General features: G+C 42.9%; 1 protein-coding gene across 2 annotated transcripts in view; it reads left to right on the top strand.

The window, feature by feature from the left end:
- LOC137435670 (ral GTPase-activating protein subunit alpha-1) overlaps positions 1-21,176 on the top strand; it is a 532,061-nt gene that overhangs the window by 271,875 nt on the left and 239,010 nt on the right. For both annotated transcript variants that reach the window (XM_068129617.2, XM_068129616.2), the window contains exons 18-20: positions 9,668-9,862; positions 12,035-12,150; positions 13,398-13,614. In XM_068129617.2, the coding sequence (XP_067985718.2) occupies positions 9,668-9,862; positions 12,035-12,150; positions 13,398-13,614 (528 nt within the window). The remainder of the gene's footprint in view (positions 1-9,667; positions 9,863-12,034; positions 12,151-13,397; positions 13,615-21,176) is intronic.

The raw sequence follows: 21,176 nt of genomic DNA, 5'->3' as shown, positions 1-21,176 counted from the left end.
AGGTGTTTTTAATTTCGTGTTTCGTGGCTGTGAGGTGTTTTTAATTTTGTGTCTCGTGGCTGTGAGGTGTTTTTAATTTCGTGTTTCGTGGCTGTGAGGTGTTTTTAATTTAGTGTCTCGTGGCTGTGAGGTGTTTTTAATTTCGTGTTTTGTGGCTGTGAGGTGTTTTTAGTTTCGTGTTTCGTGGCTGTGAGGTGTTTTTAATTTCGTGTTTCGTGGCTGTGAGGTGTTTTTAATTTCGTGTTTCGTGGCTGTGAGGTGTTTTTAATTTCGTGTTTCGTGGCTGTGAGGTGTTTTTAATTTCGTGTCTCGTGGCTGTGAGGTGTTTTTAATATCGTGTTTCGTGGCTGTGAAGTGTTTTTAATTTCGTGTTTCGTGGCTGTGAGGTGTTTTTAATTTCGTGTTTCGTGGCTGTGAGGTGTTTTTAATTTCGTGTTTCGTGGCTGTGAGGTGTTTTTAATTTTGTGTCTCGTGGCTGTGAGGGTTTTTAATTATGTCTCCTGGCTGTGAGGTGTTTTCATTTCATGTTTCGTGGCTGTGAGGTGTTTTTAGTTTCATGTATCGTGGCTGTGAGGTGTTTTTAATTTTGTGTCTCGTGGCTGTGAGGTGTTTTTAAATTCGTGTTTCGTGGCTGTGAGGTGTTTTTAATTTCGTGGCTGAGGTGTTTTTAATTTCATGTTTCGTGGCTGTGAGGTGTTTTTAATTTCGTGTCTTGTGGCTGTGAGGTGTTTTTAATTTCATGTTTCGTGGCTGTGAAGTGTTTTTAATTTCGTGTTTCGTGGCTGTGTGGTGTTTTTAATTTCGTGTTTCGTGGCTGTGAGGTGTTTTTAATTTCATGGCTGTGAGGTGTTTTTAATTTCATGTTTCGTGGCTGTGAGGTGTTTTTAATTTCGTGTTTTGTGGCTGTGAGGTGTTTTTAATTTCGTGGCTGAGGTGTTTTTAATTTCGTGTTTCGTGGCTGTGAGGTGTTTTTAATTTCATGGCTGTGAGGTGTTTTTAATTTCATGTTTCGTGGCTGTGAGGTGTTTTTAATTTCGTGTTTCGTGGCTGTGAGGTGTTTTTAATTTCGTGTTTTGTGGCTGTGAGGTGTTTTTAATTTCATGTTTCGTGGCTGTGAGGTTTTTTTAATTTCATGTTTCGTGGCTGTGAGGTGTTTTTAATTTCGTGTTTCGTGACTGAGGTGTTTTTAATTTCATGGCTGTGAGGTGTTTTTAATTTCATGTTTCGTGGCTGTGAGGTGTTTTTAATTTCGTGTTTTGTGGCTGTGAGGTGTTTTTAATTTCGTGTTTCGTGCCTGTGACGTGTTTTTAATTTCATGTTTCGTGGCTGTGAAGTGTTTTTAATTTAGTGTCTCGTGGCTGTGAGGTGTTTTTAATTTCGTGTTTCGTGGCTGTGAGGTGTTTTTAATTTCGTGTTTCGTGGCTGTGAGGTGTTTTTAATTTCGTGTTTCGTGGCTGTGACGTGTTTTTAATTTCATGTTTCGTGGCTGTGAAGTGTTTTTAATTTAGTGTCTCGTGGCTGTGAGGTGTTTTTAATTTCGTGTTTCGTGGCTGTGAGGTGTTTTTAATTTCGTGTTTCGTGGCTGTGAGGTGTTTTTAATTTAGTGTCTCGTGGCTGTGAGGTGTTTTTAATTTCGTGTTTCGTGCCTGTGACGTGTTTTTAATTTCATGTTTCGTGGCTGTGAAGTGTTTTTAATTTAGTGTCTCGTGGCTGTGAGGTGTTTTTAATTTCGTGTTTCGTGGCTGTGAGGTGTTTTTAATTTCGTGTTTCGTGGCTGTGAGGTGTTTTTAATTTCGTGGCTGTGAGATGTTTTTAATTTCGTGTCTCGTGGCTGTGAGGTGTTTTTAATTTCGTGTTTCGTGGCTGTGAAGTGTTTTTAATTTCGTGTTTCGTGACTGTGAGGTGTTTTTAATTTCATGGCTGTGAGGTGTTTTTAATTTCATGTTTCGTGGCTGTGAGGTGTTTTTAATTTCGTGTTTCGTGGCTGTGAGGTGTTTTTAATTTCGTGTTTCGTGCCTGTGACGTGTTTTTAATTTCATGTTTCGTGGCTGTGAAGTGTTTTTAATTTAGTGTCTCGTGGCTGTGAGGTGTTTTTAATTTCGTGTTTCGTGGCTGTGAGGTGTTTTTAATTTCGTGTCTCGTGGCTGTGAAGTGTTTTTAATTTCGTGTTTCGTGGCTGTGAGGTGTTTTTAATTTCGTGTCTCGTGGCTGTGAGGTGTTTTTAATTCTGGCTCTGCGATTTTCAGGTTTATTACTCCCGCCAGGGAGTTATGCATTCGATCGTGTGTGTGTGTGTGTGTGTGTGTGTGTGTGTGTGTGTGTGTGTGTGTGTGTGTGTGTGTGTGTGTGTGTGTGTGTGTGTGTGTGTGTGTGTGTGTGTGTGTGTGTGTGTGTGTGTGTGTGTGTGTTCATGTGTTCATGTGTTTGTGAACAAGATATCTGGAAAAGTTCTGAACGGATTTGGATGAAAGTTGGTGGGATGATTGCCCTTGGGATAAGGAAGAATTGATTAGTTTTTGGTGAAGCTCAGGATATTATTCCGGATCCAGGAAATTTTTTGAGGAATATTTTTGGGAAAGATTTTTTTCTGTTTTACTGCATTAAAGCTTTCATTCTTATTCTTAAATGATGTTTTTCTCCTCCAATTCTGAGATATATCAAAATAAATTCTCTGACAGTAAGGGCCTACTTTATTTTTCATTTATTGTTTTGGGGAGAGGGGATGTTAAACAAAACGTATTATTCCAACTAAACCCACGGCGGGAGTATGCGCTCTACTGAGTGGCGTTCTAGCTTAAAAAATGTAATTTTGTATTTTGTAAGGTAAAGAGTAACATTGGTTTTCCCGGGAGAGATAGGTGTTTTGTGATGATCTTATACACCGCCCAAAAGACACATGTACGTGTGTGTGTGTGTGTGTGTGTGTGTGTGTGTGTGTGTGTGTGTGTGTGTGTGTGTGTGTGTGTGTGTGTGTGTGTGTGTGTGTGTGTGTGTGTGTGTGTGTGTGTACATGTGTACTTGTGTGTGTACATGTGTACTTGTGTGTGTACATGTGTACTTGTGTGTGTACATGTGTATATGTGTGTGCGTGTGTGTGGGTGTACATGCGTGTGCGTATATATATGTGCATGTCTGTGTATATTTGAGTGTGTGTATGTGTATATATGTGTGTGTGTATGTGTAAATGTGTATGTGGCCAACCCCCGCTCTCGCAGAGAAAATGGCCTTAAAATGCCTGTTGTGCTGTTGTGTGTGTGTGTGTGTGTGTGTGTGTGTGTGTGTGTGTGTGTGTGTGTGTGTGTGTGTGTGTGTGTGTGTGTGTGTGTGTGTGTGTCTGTATGTGTATACGTGTGTATGTGCATATGTGTGTGGGTGTACATGTGTGTGTACGTGTGTATGTGTGTGCGTGTGTGTGTGTGTGTGTGTGTGTGTACATGTGTGTATATGTGCATATATATATATATGTGTGTGTGTGTGTGTGTCGGTGTGCACGCACATGCATTCACATGTTATCAGAAGTAAATAAATTGTGTAGATTTAATCATTTGTGGATCTTATAAATTGCCAGTCACCATTTTGTAAAACTGAATGTTCAGCAACTAAATTAAGTTGTCCAAATGTCACACACGTCCATGCCCGTGGGATTCCCACGGGTGACCCCACTAGTTTCTGCATATCATACATGCTGTATATCTGCATATAATACATGCTGTATTTCTTTATATAATACATGCTGTATATCTGCATATAATACATGCTGTATATTTGCATATAATACATGCTGTATATCTGCATATAATACATGCTGTATATCTGCATATAATACATGCTGTATATCTGCATATAATACATGCTGTATTTCTGCATATAATACATGCTGTATATCTGCATATAATACATGCTGTATATCTGCATATAATACATGCTGTATATCTGCATATAATACATGCTGTATATCTGCATATAATACATGCTGTATATCTGCATATAATACATGCTGTGTATCTGCATATAATACATGCTGTGTATCTGCATATAATACCTGCTGTTTATCTGCATATAATACATGCTGTATATCTGCATATAATACATGCTGTATATCTGCATATAATACATGCTGTATATCTGCATATAATACATGCTGTACATCTGCATAAAATACATGCTGTATATCTGCATAATATACATGCTGTATATCTGCATATAATACATGCTGTATGTCTGCATATAATACATGCTGTATGTCTGCATATAATACATGTTGTATGTCTGCATATAATACATGCTGTATATCTGCATATAATACATGCTGTATATCTGCATATAATACATGCTGTATATCTGCATATAATACATGCTGTATATCTGCATATAATACATGCTGTATATCTGCATATAATACATGCTGTTTCTCTGCATATAATACATGCTGTATATCTGCATATAATACATGCTGTATATCTGCATATAATACATGCTGTATGTTGTGAAAATCAACCAAGTCCACAACTTTGTCCCATAGGTAGGTTTAATCTCAATCAGATCTCTAGCATCATCCTGTAAAATACAATCATGCAATAGATATCAGGATCTTGGCATCATATAGGAAGGATCGATTATATTCGTCAATGCAAGCAAGCCTAGAATATATGTGCGGGTACGTACCATTCAAGACTACATATCATAGTAAAATGTCACAGGAGTGGCTCAGCGTCGCGGACGTCCGAGGTCTTATAGACGCCCCTCTGCGGTTTAAGTGGGCATCACTCCTGGGTTCAACTTTAATACATTTTCACTACATTCTCCCCGCCGTTAGAACTACACTGCCACTAGGCAGGAATCAAGCGTGCGTCAGCATTAATTGATTGGGGATGTCATTCCATGTCAGTGGGTCCATCCGTAGCGGTCAGGGTGGCGAATTACCCTGCCAGCACGTGTCCGGAAACTACCGGGTATGGCCTCCCCAAGCCCGGAGTCCCCTGCTTCGGAGTAGCCGCTGGAGGCAGGTGTCGGAGGGGGAACCTCAGAGCCTTCAGGCAGGGGTGTATTTGACGAAGGAAGGGACGGCAGAAGTTCCATCGAGGAAGCTTCGGGAGAGTCCATAGACTCGTAGATCGGTTCGTCGATATCCCTATAAGGGTCGATGACCCCACATGGGGCGAGATGGCGTACGGAGACAGCGGACTCGCGTCCACCTGCCGTCATCACACGAGCATGCTCGGGATTAGCCTGGAGTACCTGCACCTTATCCACTAAGGGGTCGTACTTGCTTGTGCAAACCGCACGTTTGAGATAGGCCGGCCCTGGCTCAGCGAGCCAACTGGGTAAAGATCGGATACCACCCGAGCTTCTAGGGTGGTGGAACAGTCTTTCGTGAGGAGTCTGGTTGGTGGCCGTACATAGTAGAGCCCTGATCGAGCTCAGCACCGCAGGTAGCGACCAAGCCCATTTATCGAGGCCACGGCCGAGGGTCCTGAGGCTTAGCATGACGGCCCTCCATATAATCCCATTGAAGCGTTCGACCTGCCCATTCGCCTGGGGTCTGTACGGTGTGGTGTAACTCGAAGCGACATTATTTTGGAGCAAGCAACCTCTCACTTCCTGAGACAGGAACACCGCACACCGATCGGTAGGCACGTAGGCCGGATACCCAAACATAGAAAACAAATTCTGCAGGCACCGTATGACCGTGGCTGCCGTCATATCCACGCACGTGTAAGCAAAAGGGAATCGCGAGTACTTATCAACAATAGTGAGCAGATAACGAGAGTTACTCGACACCGGCAGCGGCCCTTTGAAATCCATTGCCAATCTCTCCCACGGTCTAGTCGCCCTAACCAGCGTCCCCTTGGGAGGGTTGTAAAAACGCGGTTTGAGTTCCGCACATATAGCGCAGTCGCGGCAGATCCGGCGGATGTCCTCAATTGAGTACGGCAGATTACCACTACGCACAAAATGAGCGAAACGCGTCACCCCAGGATGACATAGTGCCATGCAAAGTGCGCAGACCCTCCAGAGTTATGATACCCGCGCACGTAGCCGGCCTCGATAAGGCGTCGGCGACCAGGTTATCCTTCCCCGGGCGATATTTGATGGTGTAGCAGAAGTCGGCGAGTTTGATACGCCAGCGAGTGATTTTCTCATTCTTAATCCGTTGTGCATGTAAGGTGTCGTACATGAACGCTACGCTTTGTTGGTCCGTGATTATTTGGAAGCATCGCCCGAGTAAGTACGGTCGCCATCGCCGAATCGACTCGACGATCGCGTACGCTTCCTTTTCGACAGACGAATGCCTCCGCTCAGCGGAGGTGAGAGTCCGCAAAAAGAAAGCCACAGGGCGCCCCCCCTGGGAGAGTGTGGCCGCTATCGCATGATCCGAGGCATCACTTTCTAAGACGAAAGATTCACTCTCGTCGATCGTCCCCACAGCGGCGCCAGCGATGTCGGCCTTAAGGCCCCCAAAGGCTGCCCAGGCAGCAGGGCTCATGGGGAACGTGTCGCAGGCCACAAGGGGGCGGAGCTTCACGGAGAAATTTTGCACCCACTTAGAATAATGGGCGAACAGCCCGAGAGCACGCTTCAGCGAAGCTCGATCGCTAGGCGGAGCCATATCGAGCAAAGGTCGCAGACGCTCCTTATCTGGAGCGACAGAGCCATGGGTCACGGTGTACCCCAGAAGATCTATCGTGCGTAGAGAGTAACGACACTTAGCCTCATTCATGGTTAGGCGATACCTCTGCGCAACCTCGAGGAAGCGCTTCAGATTAGCATCATGATGCCCCTGGTCATACCCACAAACCGTAAGATTGTCCAGATATACAAAGACATCTGTCAAGTTCTCCTTAGTAACGAGGTCGTCCATAGCCCTCTGAAAACAGGCGACCCCGTTCGTCACCCCAAAAGGTAGTCGGGTGAACTGGTATAACCTTTGACCCGATTCAAATGCGGTATAGATGTGATCAGCCCTAGAGATGGGGATCTGATGATACGCACTACGCAGATCGAGAGTGCTGTAGACTGAGTACTGGGCCACCTGTCGTACCAGCGCGTCCATCCCCGGTAAGGGATAGGCGTCCAGCTGTGTCAAGCGATTAATCGTCTGTGAATAGTCGATTACCATGCGTCGGCGATGGGCTTCACTTCGCACCACTAAGACCTGGGCCCGCCACGGCGACCGGCTGGGTTCTATGATACCTTCCTTTAAGAGCTGGGCCGTTTCTTCCGCAATGAATTGCGCGTCTGCTCGTGAGTAGCGCCGTGATTTCACCGCTACAGGAGTGCAGTCAGTGGTCAGGTTGGGGAACAGCGAAAGAGGCTCAATTTCCATTTTCGCGAGTGCACACACAGCAAGCGTGTCAGTCCCACCAAACTCCATTTCCAAACGTCCGTGTCGCTTAAGAAAATCGTGTCCTAACAGAATGTCAGCACATAAAGCAGGTAAGACCATGAGATGTACATCTGGAAACATGCATCCCTTTATCACAAGCTTCAATCGACATTCCCCTTTTGTGCTGAGCCTAAGCCCTTGGGAGGCCATAAAGATCCGTCGTGTTGTCCCGAGGACCGGCCACCCATGTTTACGCACCTGTCGTTGATCGATAAAACTATCCGTAGACCCCGTGTCGACTAAAGCCCGCGCAAAAATGCCTTCGACCATGAGCGGAATAATGGCCTGAGCTAGGCCGGAAGATCCGGCAGGTATTGAGCCATCCGAGCGAGAAGATCGCGCCTCGCGTGTGGATCCCACGCCGGCTGCAGTTTTCCGGTCATTTGAGCAGCCTCCGGAGGGCACTCCTGTCAAACGCATAGTTGGTCATGTCAAAGCAGGACCTTCAGGAGCTTGTAGTCCGTACGAGCTGCCGTCAGAGGGCGCTCGTGTCACGCGAGAAGGATCACAGCCAACTGTAGTTTCACGTGCTGAAGCAAGAGCGTGTCGTTCGTACGAGCTGCCGACAGATGGCGCTCGTGTCACGTGCATTGTTTGCCGCGTCAAAGCAGGAGCTTGTCGATTGTATGAGTAGCCTTCGGAGGGCGTTCGGATTCCAGTCAAGGACGGTCACTCCGCGGTCGGTCGTGTTCGCGCCATTTGTTTTGGTGGCCCGATGTATCTCACCAAGGTCAAGCGTGCAGCCAGGGGCCCACGAGGAGGAGGACCGCTCATCAAAGTCGGGTGAGGCACCCCGCTCTGTGGCTCGGCGATAAGCCCATTCAAGGTCGCGCGAGTTCGTGCGCCCCGCGCGGTTTTTCGGCAGACTTTTGCAAAATGTCCTTTAGTCGAACACAAATGGCATATTGCTTCCCGAGCCGGACACGCCGACCTGGGATGCTGTCGATTGCCACAGAAGTAACACATAGCGTTTCATACAGGCTTTGGCCTGGCCGCCATAGCTGCCGCCAAGCCGGAATCCGAGTCCACCTCGGGAGCGGCCAGGGGCTCCACTAGCGTGGTCGAGTCCGCTCCCGTATCCTCAGCGATAGCCCGATCTGGTCACGCGAGTTGAGAAGTCCCCGCAACGACCCGTGTGTGGTCATAGGCGGTGGATTGTTCCCGGGCCTCAGTGTAGACGTGTGCCACCCGTAGAGCCTCCGTGAACGTCAGGTCAGCTGTCTCCAAAAGTCTTAGCCTAAGAGTCGAAGAGCCAATCCCAGAGACAAAAGCATCTCGGACAAGATCATCCTGGACTTGCTCGTGAGTGCGTACCTCTTGAGTACTGTCCGCAAGTAGTTGTCATAGCTCCTGGGCGAAGCGATCTATCGTCTCGTTGGGCTGTTGTCGCCGCGATGAGAGCAGATACCAGGTGTACACCACGCTCCGTTTCTTAATGTAGATTCTCTTTAGCTCTGCCACAGCAGCATTGTACGTCGTACATCTTTCAATGCTCCTGTAGACGTGGTGGTCCACTTTGTTCTGCAGCACGTCCAGTTTCGTTTCAGCAGTGGGAACGGTATCCTGGGCTCTGAACTGGTTCTCCAGTGACTTGAGCCAGTGAGTTAACTCCGAGCCCGAATCCGCAGCTTGTGGATCGGCGCTGAATGTCGGTACATGGATCATCTTGTGTCCCGCCATTTCCGTAGATCTTGATTGAGATTAAATGTTGTGAAAATCAACCAAGTCCACAACTTTGTCCCATAGGTAGGTTTAATCTCAATCAGATCTTTAGCATCATCCTGTAAAATACAATCATGCAATAGATATCAGGATCTTGGCATCATATTGGAAGGATCGATTATATTAGTCAATGCAAGCAAGCCTAGAATATATGTGCGGGTACGTACCATTCAAGACTACATATCATAGTAAAATGTCACAGGAGTGGCTCAGCGTCGCGGACGTCCGAGGTCTTATAGACGCCCCTCTGCGGTTTAAGTGGGCATCACTCCTGGGTTCAACTTTAATACATTTTCACTACACTGTATATCTGCATATAATGCATGCTGTATATCTGCATATAATACGTGCTGTATATCTTTTATCGGGATACATAGTTTGTTGATGATGCATTTAATGTGAGGCCTAAAGCGGCTTTGTTAAACCATTGTCCATATAATAGATCATTTGTCGGATTCTCTTTTCCATGCAATATCCTGATGATATGTTGTTGTGACTTACCTGAAATTACCTGAAAGGTATCTTCTCATTCACTTCAACACTTGTATTGTGTGGCAGATATGAACACACGTCCTGCGCAAGATCACTTCCATGATGAGGGTCACCTTGGCTGGTCCTCGGAGGAAAATCGCGTCCCGAGTGCTGAACACCATTACCTGTGGCACAGCAGCGCTTCATGTGACCTGCAACAGGTTCAGCAAGCGGAAATGAACATTCAGTGTGATGTGAACAGGCCCGAACAGCACCAAACAGGTCATCCTTCAACTTTGCTTTTTGGTCCTACTCGTTCGTTACGTTTGCTTGGGTTTGTTACATTTCCGACACTGTTCTGCTTAGCTCACCTGGAACGAAGTTCAGGTGAGCTTATGCGATGGCGCGTCGTCAGTCTGTCAGTCCGTCCGTAAACACTTGCAACTTCTTCTCCGAAACCGCTGAAGGGATTGTGACCAAACTTGGCACAAATTATATTTGTTGTGTTGTGACTAAAGTTTGTTCACGGCATTAAAAAAAATCGGGCCGTAAGGGATCTACTGCGGGGTTGCCCCCAAAAGAGGTATTTGCTCTTTTCTCTGAAACTTCACCACAACCTTCACCACCCATCATGCACCAATGTTTGTTCAAGGCATTCTAAAAATGGGGTCTCAGGAGATATACATGCTGGAGGTGGGGTGTGTGGGGGGTGTTGAGGGTTGCCCCCCAAAAGAGGTATTTTTTTGTTTGTTTGTTTAAAGTCTTATGATTATGTTAGTATGATTCTGCATGCCTCTGTCTTCTAGAAACCATTCAAATTGCTTTAAAATACTGTTCTGTGATTCCCCTCGGTGAAGACCGGAAAATCACGGATAGCCAAAGCCAGCTTCAACTCCAAAGGCGTTCAGTTCAAATAGCGGATTGTATATCTACACGTGGGAGGAAGAAAGAAGAAGCTGGAAGCTTTTACCTGAGCGATCCGCCAAGCAGTCTTCAAACCTGCAAAAATAAACTCAAACGAAAACTCAGGTTTAAAATGTACAAAAATAAACAGGTTTATTAAACGGAATGCCGGTAACAAGAAACGCGACATAAATAAATATCCTAAATGGAGCGCTCCCGCACCAGACGTATAATACGCATGAGGGGAGGATATAACTGAAAATAACCATGTGTGTACTGCGTAACTTAGCTCAACCAGCTCAGGGTCTTGTCCGGGATCGTCCAACTACTGTCTGAGGCTCTGGCATCGCTGTGCGGGAAACGCACTCGTTGGCGCGAAGCAGGCCTCACCGGACGACTCGCTCGCCCCTGGCTCGTCACGCTCCAGCGGCAAGCCGTGCCTGTACGCCCGTTGCTCGCACGGAGAACCGCAGTTCATGGGCCGTGGCTCTTCCTGCAGCCTATGTATGTCTCCGATGGCGTCTCTGAACACAGTCGGTCCGATCGCTTCCTGGAGCCCTTCGTCCACGCACAACCGTCTTCCACCAGAGTCCGGAACCAAGAGGAGAGAGTCGATGGCAAAGGAAGGCATGAGGGGCAAGCGAGAGAGAAGGCAAGAGAGCGAAAATGTCAGTCTGAGAGTTCTTTTATTGACCATCTTGTGACGTCATCTGGGCCTCTCCACCAATGCACGCTGGCCACAACTACTGTCTTAGCTCTCCACCAATCACCTGCAGTTTGCCCTTTGACGTCATCGGTGTGCCCTGCCAATCAGCGTGATGCCCCTTCGTGCCTTTCTCTTCACCAATCCGCGGGAAGCTTCTTGCCCTGCCCCATGCCAATCACAAGTCCTTCTTTACTCCGTTCTTCCCATTGGTCAACTCCCCCCAATAGCGAGTCCTTATGGTCATGGCTTTCGGCCTGCCTGTGCTATGTGTGTTGCAATACAAGTTGGTGATGTAGCTAGTTGCGGTTCCATCGGCAGTGCTCCGAACTGGCTTCCGGTGAGTTTTATTGTGGGGGCGATTTAATTAGTATGTGTGGTGCTTTTAATGGTGGGATTCCTCACTCGTGTTTCTGTGCAGTGCCGTGAGGGACAAAGGATAGATCACAAGATCTCACGAACAGGGGAATAAACGTAATCCCTACTCTAGTTAACACTTGTAATCCCTACGTGCCCCATTCCTTGTAATCGGGACAAATTTACACTTAATCCGACATTCGGGCTAAACATGTCCCTGACCTATGTACATCGAAATGGTTCTTTCTACCCACGATCATCGGAGCACCTACCTTTACAGATCTACCTGAATCTATATATCACTACCCCAAACTTCATAACAATACCTTCAGTCAGTGTGGTATACTGTTTATTCTCCCAGGTGAGCGGCAGGCGTAATGCCCTTTTGTTTTTCTTTGTTGGGACATGCAATACGATGTGTTTTTATATAAGCTCTGCTACCTCATATTTTCTTGCAGGAATAAAATAAACTATCCCATGATTCTTTGCAGAATCGCTCTTGCTTGACCCGATACACCCTGACAATAACACGGGACATAACACACTCGAAGATGGTCTGGAAAAACTGAATACCTCTGTCGATGCTTGGCATTCCTCCTGCCCAAGAGTGAGTGGACACCTTGTGCTCAAGCACCTCAGTGAGCTGACTAAATTGTTTGTGGTGACTTCTTTATTCTGAAGATTGATGCTAATGGAAGATCATGGAAGATGGTAATGACAGAATGTTGATGTTGACATATTGATACTATGATGCTGCAAACATGTTTCCATTAAATAGACAAGGTATGATGCGGGATGGGATGAGCTGCCACTTGCAGGATTTTGATGATCAGCAGGACAAGAAACAGACACTGAGAGGATGTTCCTCGATGATAAAATATAGGAATAAACCAATGGCAACTCGAGCGAAGCGGATGGTGCGCCATCGCAAACCCCCGCGCTTCCCTCCGAAAGCACCAGGAATAGCCCAATATAAAACTAATAGTTAATTTTTTTCCGCGTTTTGACCCCCAGCACCCAAAGTGCTAATATTTTGCATGAACTGGGGGTTTCTATTTTGCATGAACCGGGGGTCAAATGCAAAAGATCGTTACATATTTCACGTGTCCCCCCAATTTTGATTGCATATGCAATGTTTTTTTTAATGACCCCATAATTTCATTGGTTTGGTATTTGACCCTTTTACCCCGCGCCAGGGAGTGTGGCCAAAAAAGACAAGCTCACGCACCTTCGTGCTATGTGGTGATCATAAGTACCAGGTCTGGTGAATTTATGCACAACTGTTCACGAGGAGATATTGTGATGGACATTTCATTCAGACATGGACTGATGATGGACATTCAGTTCATTCAGACAGGCGGAGCCGATTACAATATCCCCCATTTTAATAAAAAAAACATGGTTTTAATGAACGGTTTAAAGTTATTGTTTTCATGTGATATTTGTACGATGATTGAGGAAAATCTTCTGATGTAATTTTAATACATGCTGTATATCTGCATATAAAACATGCTGTGTATCTGCATATAATACATGCTGTATATCTGCATATAATACATGCTGTATATCTGCATATAATACATGCTGTATATCTGCATATAATACATGCTGTATATCTGTATGTAATACATGCTGTATATCTGCATATAATACATGCTGTATATCTGCATATAATACATGCTATATATCTGCATATAATACATGCTGTATGTCTGCATATAATACATGCTGTATGTCTGCATATAATACATGCTATATATCTGCATACAATACATGCTGTATGTCTTTATTTGGAATATGTGAAGCGTCTTGCAAATCGATCCAAATACAAACTTGTACTGTTCTGTTACACAGAACGACTTTGACAGATGCCAATACTTGGGACTTTCCCCTGTGACATCTGCATTCCATATCGGAGGAGGGGGAACTCATGGAGGAGGAGAAAAAGAATCCCTGTCGTTGTTTGATTTGGAAACCTCGAGCCTCATGATGAACCGACACCGCTACCATAGTGTGGGAGATGACGACCCGATGTCTCTGTCTGACATCCTCACCATGTTAAACAACAAAGGTAAGAAAACATTGGGTTTCGGTTTTATAAGATGGTTGCATTGTTTATGATTCCAATCTGAACCCGAGGATCACGATTTTGGAAACCCAAGTTCAAACCTCACACTTTCAACACTCGGTGAACGTCAGAAATGAGGATTTTTTGTGATTTGGGCCCAGCTAGTATCGAGAACGTGTGGGAATCTTCAGTTGATGTTAACTTGTGTTTTTCTTCATTCCACAAAACTACTTCACAGACTCGGTACGTCGCGATTTGTACGTGCATCAGATGGTCCAGACGAATTGCCAAGCCCCAAATCAGTGACACAAACAAAACTGAATAAACGTCTCCTCAGGGAAATTATTTAGCTTTATAAAAACACCTGCCATTCTTCTTTTAGCTTTATAAAAACACCTGCCATTCTTCTTTTAGCTTTATAAAACACCTGTCATTCTTCTTTTAGCTTTATAAAACACCTGCCATTCTTCTTTTAGCTTTATAAAAACACCTGCCATTCTTCTTTTAGCTTTATAAAAACACCTGCCATTCTTCTTTTAGCTTTATAAAACACCTGCCATTCTTCTTTTAGCCTTATAAAACACCTGTCATTCTTCTTTTAGCTTTATAAAACACCTGCCATTCTTCTTTTAGCTTTATAAAACACCTGCCATTCTTCTTTTAGCTTCATAAAACACCTGCCATTCTTCTTTTAGCTTCATTAAACACCTGCCATTCTTCTTTTAGCTTTATAAAAACACCTGCCATTCTTCTTTTAGCTTTTTAAAACACCTGTCGTTCTTCTTTTAGCTTTATAAAAACACCTGCCATTCTTCTTTTAGCTTTATAAAAACACCTGCCATTCTTCTTTTCGCTTTATAAAAACACCTGCCATTCTTCTTTTAACTTTATAAAAACACCTGCCATTCTTCTTTTAGCTTTATAAAAACACCTGCCATTCTTCTTTTAACTTTATAAAACACCTGCCATTCTTCTTTTAACTTTATAAAAACACCTGCCATTCTTCTTTTAACTTTATAAAAACACCTGCCATTCTTCTTTTAGCTTCATAAAACACGTGCCATTCTTCTTTTAGCTTCATAAAACACCTGCCATTCTTCTTTTAGTTTTATAAAAACACCTGTCATTCTTCTTTTAGCTTTATAAAACACCTGTCATTCTTCTTTTAGCTTTATAAAACACCTGCCATTCTTCTTTTAGCTTTATAAAACACCTGTCATTCTTCTTTTAGCTTCATAAAACACCTGCCATTCTTCTTTTAGTTTTATAAAAACACCTGTCATTCTTCTTTTAGCTTTATAAAACACCTGTCATTCTTCTTTTAGCTTTATAAAACACCTGCCATTCTTTTAGCTTTATAAAACACCTGCCATTCTTCTTTTAACTTTATAAAACACCTGCCATTCTTCTTTTAACTTTATAAAAACACCTGCCATTCTTCTTTTAACTTTATAAAAACACCTGCCATTCTTCTTTTAGCTTCATAAAACACGTGCCATTCTTCTTTTAGCTTCATAAAACACCTGCCATTCTTCTTTTAGTTTTATAAAAACACCTGTCATTCTTCTTTTAGCTTTATAAAACACCTGTCATTCTTCTTTTAGCTTTATAAAACACCTGTCATTCTTCTTTTAGCTTTATAAAACACCTGTCATTCTTCTTTTAGCTTCATAAAACACCTGCCATTCTTCTTTTAGTTTTATAAAAACACCTGTCATTCTTCTTTTAGCTTTATAAAACACCTGTCATTCTTCTTTTAGCTTCATAAAACACCTGTCATTCTTCTTTTAGCTTTATAAAACACCTGTCATTCTTCTTTTAGCTTCATAAAACACCTGCCATTCTTCTTTTAGTTTTATAAAAACACCTGTCATTCTTCTTTTAGCTTTATAAAACACCTGTCATTCTTCTTTTAGCTTCATAAAACACCTGCCATTCTTCTTTTAGTTTTATAAAAACACCTGTCATTCTTCTTTTAGCTTTATAAAACACCTGTCATTCTTCTTTTAGCTTTATAAAACACCTGCCATTCTTTTAGCTTTATAAAACACCTGCCATTCTTCTTTTAGCTTTATAAAAAACACCTGTCATTCTTCTTTTAGCTTTATAAAACACCTGTCATTCTTTTAGCTGAATAAAACACCTGCCATTCTTCTTTTAGCTTTATAAAACACCTGTCATTCTTCTTTTAGCTTTATAAAACACCTGCCATTCTTCTTTTAGCTTCATAAAACACCTGTCATTCTTCCTTTAGCTTTATAACACACCTGCCATTCTTCTTTTAGCTTCATAAAACACCTGTCATTCTTCTTTTAGCTTTATAAAACACCTGCCATTCTTCTTTTAGCTTTATAAAACACCTGCCATTCTTCTTTTAGCTTTATAAAACACCTGTCATTCTTCTTTTAGCTTTATAAAAACACCTGCCATTCTTCTTTTAGCTTTATAAAAACACCTGCCATTCTTCTTTTAGCTTTATAAAAAACCTGTCATTCTTTTAGCTTTATAAAACACCTGTCATTCTTCTTTTAGCTTTATAAAACACCTGCCATTCTTCTTTTAGCTTTATAAAACACCTGCCATTCTTCTTTTAGCTCTATAAAAACACCTGCCATTCTTCTTTTAGCTTTATAAAAACACCTGCCATTCTTCTTTTAGCTTTATAAAACACCTGTCATTCTTCTTTTAGCTTTATAAAACACCTGTCATTCTTCTTTTAGCTTTATAAAACACCTGCCATTCTTCTTTTAGCTTTATAAAACACCTGTCATTCTTCTTTTAGCTTTATAAAACACCTGTCATTCTTCTTTTAGCTATATAAAACACCTGCCATTCTTCTTTTAGCTTTATAAAACACCTGCCATTCTTCTTTTGGCTTTATAAAACACCTGCCATTCTTCTTTTAGCTTTATAAAACACCTGTCCTTCTTTTAGCTTTATAAAACACCTGTCATTCTTCTTTTAGCTTTATAAAACACCTGTCATTCTTCTTTTAGCTTTATAAAACACCTGTCATTCTTCTTTTAGCTTTATAAAACACCTGTCATTCTTCTTTTAGCTTTATAAAACACCTGTCATTCTTCTTTTAGCTTTATAAAACACCTGCCATTCTTCTTTTAGCTTTATAAAACACCTGCCATTCTTCTTTTAGCTTCATAAAACACCTGCTATTCTTCTTTTAGCTTTATAAAACACCTGTCGTTCTCCTTTTAGCTTTATAAAACACCTGTCATTCTTCTTTTATCTTTATAAAACACCCGTCATTCTTCTTTTATCTTTATAAAACACCTGCCATTCTTCTTTTAGCTTTATAAAACACCTGTCATTCTTCTTTTAGCTTTATAAAACACCTGTCATTCTTCTTTTAGCTTCATAAAACACCTGTCATTCTTCTTTTAGCTTTATAAAACACCTGCCATTCTTCTTTTAGCTTTATAAAACACCTGCCATTCTTCTTTTAGCTTTATAAAATACCTGCCATTCTTCTTTTAGCTTTATAAAACACCTGTCATTCTTCTTTTAGCTTTATAAAACACCTGCCATTCTTCTTTTAGCTTTATAAAACACCTGTCATTCTTCTTTTAGCTTTATAAAACACCTGCCATTCTTCTTTTAGCTTTATAAAACACCTGTCATTCTTCTTTTCGCTTTATAAAACACCTGTCATTCTTCTTTTAGCTTTATAAAACACCTGTCGTTCTTCTTTTAGCTTTATAAAACACCTGTCATTCTCCTTTTAGCTTCATAAAACACCTGCCATTCTCCTTTTAGCTTCATAAAACACCTGCCATTCTTCTTTTTGCTTCATAAAACACCTGCCATTCTTCTTTTAGCTTTATAAAACACCTGTCATTCTTCTTTTAGCTTTATAAAACACCTGTCATCCTTCTTTTAGCTTCATAAGACACCTGTCATTCTTCTTTTAGCTTCATAAAACACCTGTCATTCTTCTTTTAGCTTTATAAAACACCTGCCAACCTTCTTTTGGCTTTATAAAACACCTGTCCTTCTTTTAGCTTCATAAAACACCTGCCATTCTTCTTTTAGCTTTATAAAACACCTGTCATTCTTCTTTGGTGGTTGTCCCATCTAAAATAACTCCTAAAGTGGGTTCGGTTTACGTTTACGGTTATAAACTGTGAAGTAGAAAACTTGCACATTGATTGTTCTTCCATTTGTTTTATCATTCTTCACTTTTTCTTTTTCTTTCTTTCTTTCTTTTGTTGTGCAAATTTAAAATTGCATGAAGCTCAGCAGGTGTTTGACAGGAATCAACTTCATTTTATCATGCCAGGGTCCACAATAACAGTATTTGTTTAACTTTACGGTATCTCACAAACAGTATTGTTATGTCGGTTGGGTAGGGTCATATTTCGATTTATGTAGATCTGCATAGGATGGTGTCTGGCTGTCGTGATAGGGAATCTTGATGTAATAAGTTCTGTAGCCCGAATGTCGGATTAAGCTTGCATCTTCGTCCCCATTATGAGGAATGGGGCATGTTAAATAGTTGTAGGGAATAGGCTAATTCCGGCGTGTGTGAAACCTGTAATCATCCCGGTGTCCCGTATGCCAACGCACTCTTATACATTAGCTTGGCCCATTGGCGCACACATTAATAAATAATCCCCCGCCACCACAATGACTAACGAAAGAACAGACCGGAAGCGATCACACACTACGGCGCCATGGCAGGCAGACATCGAACAGGCAGGCTGAGAGACATGCCCAGGAAGGCTCGTGACTGACAGGGGGAGGGGCGAGCAAAGAGCAGGCCACCGATTGGCAGAGTAGGGGAAGGCCGTGTGATTGGTCGGGGAAGGGAGAGAAATCTTCCCCGTGATTGGGGGTAAGGAAGGTGAAGGACGTGCCACACTGATTGGCCACCGACCGATGACACCACGGCCAATCAGTGCGGAAGGCTTGAAACCACTACCAAGAAGCTACGCACTGGTTGGAGGAGAAGTGCCGGTGACGTGAGAAGGCGCGAAAGGACACAAGGAAACAACACACTGGTTGGAGGAGAAGCGCCGGTGACGTGAGAAGGCGCAAAAGGACACAGGGAAACGATGCACTGGTTGGAGGGGAAGAGAGCTGACGTCAGACAATGAGCGACAAAAACGACTCGCTCGCGGACATTTCCCTCCTCTTGTTTTGGCTTCCTTCTTGCCTGGATCTCCCTTCTGCCCTTGCTTATTGTTCCCGTTTGGACCTTGGTGATTGAGCGCCGATGATCATCATCCCCTGTTGTTCATCCTCTCCTGGTGCCTGGGTGCGAGTGCTGTGCTGTTTGGCGTGGGACGGACCGTGCAGCGAGGCCAGGGTTTGCGCCAACCAGATTGCGGTCGGACGATTACGCTTGGAGCTGACCATCCCAGACAATTCCTGATGACCACATCCGGACAGACAAGACGCACCCACAGCCCACAACGATTTATTTGCTTAATTAATTCCCCTGTGCTGTTGTTGAAGTCTGTGAGTAGGATCCCAACTTAGGTCTTTGTTATTTATCCTCGCGTCCATTTTTCTCGGGTTCCATAAAATAAACGCGTTTCTTTTTGTACATAAATCCGTTTTCGTTTGTGAGTTATTTTTCGCAGGTCTAAGACTGTGCGGGGCCGTGAAGGTAAGTGGGCATTCTCCCCCAATCCCCCCTGCTCGCGTATGATCCGCCATTGAATTGGATAACGCCTCATTAAGCTTGATTGCCATCCGTGGACGCTCTTTCTTAATAGAGTCGTCCACACGACAGTATCTTACATCGAACGCCATTTCTCATTTAAGTATGTCCCAAATAATCTGGTCTACAACACAAGAAGAAGACCACTCTTGCATTTTCAGATGCATAGTGATGATTTTCAGATGCAAAGCAGTTTCCTCGACTTTTCGGCGCAATCCTGGCCAGGTTACCACTCCGACGCAGGGTATGCTCATTCTTCCCAGTAAGGTGGTACTCATTTTGACGAAAGATGACAGGCTGAATCAAACCACCTGGTGTTGATTCAAAGGAATGACATGGGCTTGAACTCAGGACCCTGAGATCTCAAGCCAGCCACCTTAACCATTAAGCCAACATTGGCATACAATAGAAAACTACGATAAATTATGTTATCAATGTGCAACAACTATGGTTGTAAATGTATATCATTACATTAATGAACAGGATTATTTAAAATAAAAAATATAAAATAAAAAACCTTTAGAGGCCATTTTTGGCCTTTTTTCGGGCACCGTGGTTGTTGTTGTTTTTGTTGGTCCCCTTTTTGAAGCAATGTTTTACGGCCGGATGCCCTTCCTGCCGCCAACCCTTTTTGTCGCCTTTTACGACAAGCAGGGAATTACCAGTGAACTGGTACTCAATTTGCCGACCTCGGAAGGATGACAGGCTGAGTCAACTCCCCTGGCGTTAATTCAGCGATCGACCAGGATTCTAACTCAGGATCCTAGGATCCTAAGCTGGCACCCTAGCCGCTAAGCCAACACCAGGGATATAACACCAGGGAACAGGGAACAGGATTATAAATCAACAACACCAGGGAACCAACACCAGGGAACAGGATTATACCAACACCAGGGACCAACCAACACCAACACCAACACCAGATTATACCAACACCAACACCAGATTATACCATTAACCAACACCAGGGAACAGGATAATAAATAATGAAATTGATATATTTGGGGAAATTGCACGCCCAGACCAGGAATCAAACCCAGGTCCTCTGGAAAACCGTACCTGTGCTCTAGTCAGGTTCACTATGTCAATAAATGATATTTCGTTCAAAATCATGGTAGATTAGCAAACCTATACATTTTTGGAAAGGTTATAGCATAAGGAAACTAAAAATCAATGTTTACATTTGGAGAGATACCTGTATGGCGGCCATTTTGGATTTTCAAAATGGCCACTGTAAAATACATATTTTGTTCTATTTCTGCCTCTAATTACCCTAAAAACTTTTTAAAATATACTAAACCTATATTTTCAGGGACAAGGAATCCAATGAAAGTATCAAATTAGTGCTATGGGGAATGGTAAGACACGAATCAAAGGTTTTGAATTGCAAAATACTGTCTTTATATTCGCGATAAGTTGCATAATCAAATACATGTTATCATTTTGTACAGGCAGTTAATAACATCAAAATGTGTCACAATAATTCATATCACCAAACATACACAGGCAGTCAGCAAAATCATATATACACATGCAGTCAGTATAACTTCACATCTACACGGGCAGTCAATGACAAAATATACACAGGCAGTCAATGGCATCAAACATACACGATTACAGAATATGCCATTTAGAGTGTGTCATCACTGTCCTGTGTGTCGTATCCGACAATATAGTCCGCATCGTTTTCACAGTCCGTTCCACACAAGCAAAGGTCGGTCAAATTGATTGGCAAATCGAATTGGTCGAATACAACAACAACAAACAACATGCATTTTAAAGGCCATTGTCCCTGCTAGAGCAGGGGTTAGCCTTGCGGTCCCCATGACAATCTTCTCCATTTTGCCCTATTTTCTGCATCTCTCCTTGTTAACCCCCTTGCCCG

The sequence above is a fragment of the Myxine glutinosa genome, chromosome 9 (genome assembly GCF_964187855.1).
Source record: "Myxine glutinosa chromosome 9, kmMyxGlut1.1, whole genome shotgun sequence".
NCBI lineage: Eukaryota > Metazoa > Chordata > Myxini > Myxiniformes > Myxinidae > Myxine > Myxine glutinosa.
This window is presented reverse-complemented; position numbering and strand designations above follow the sequence as displayed.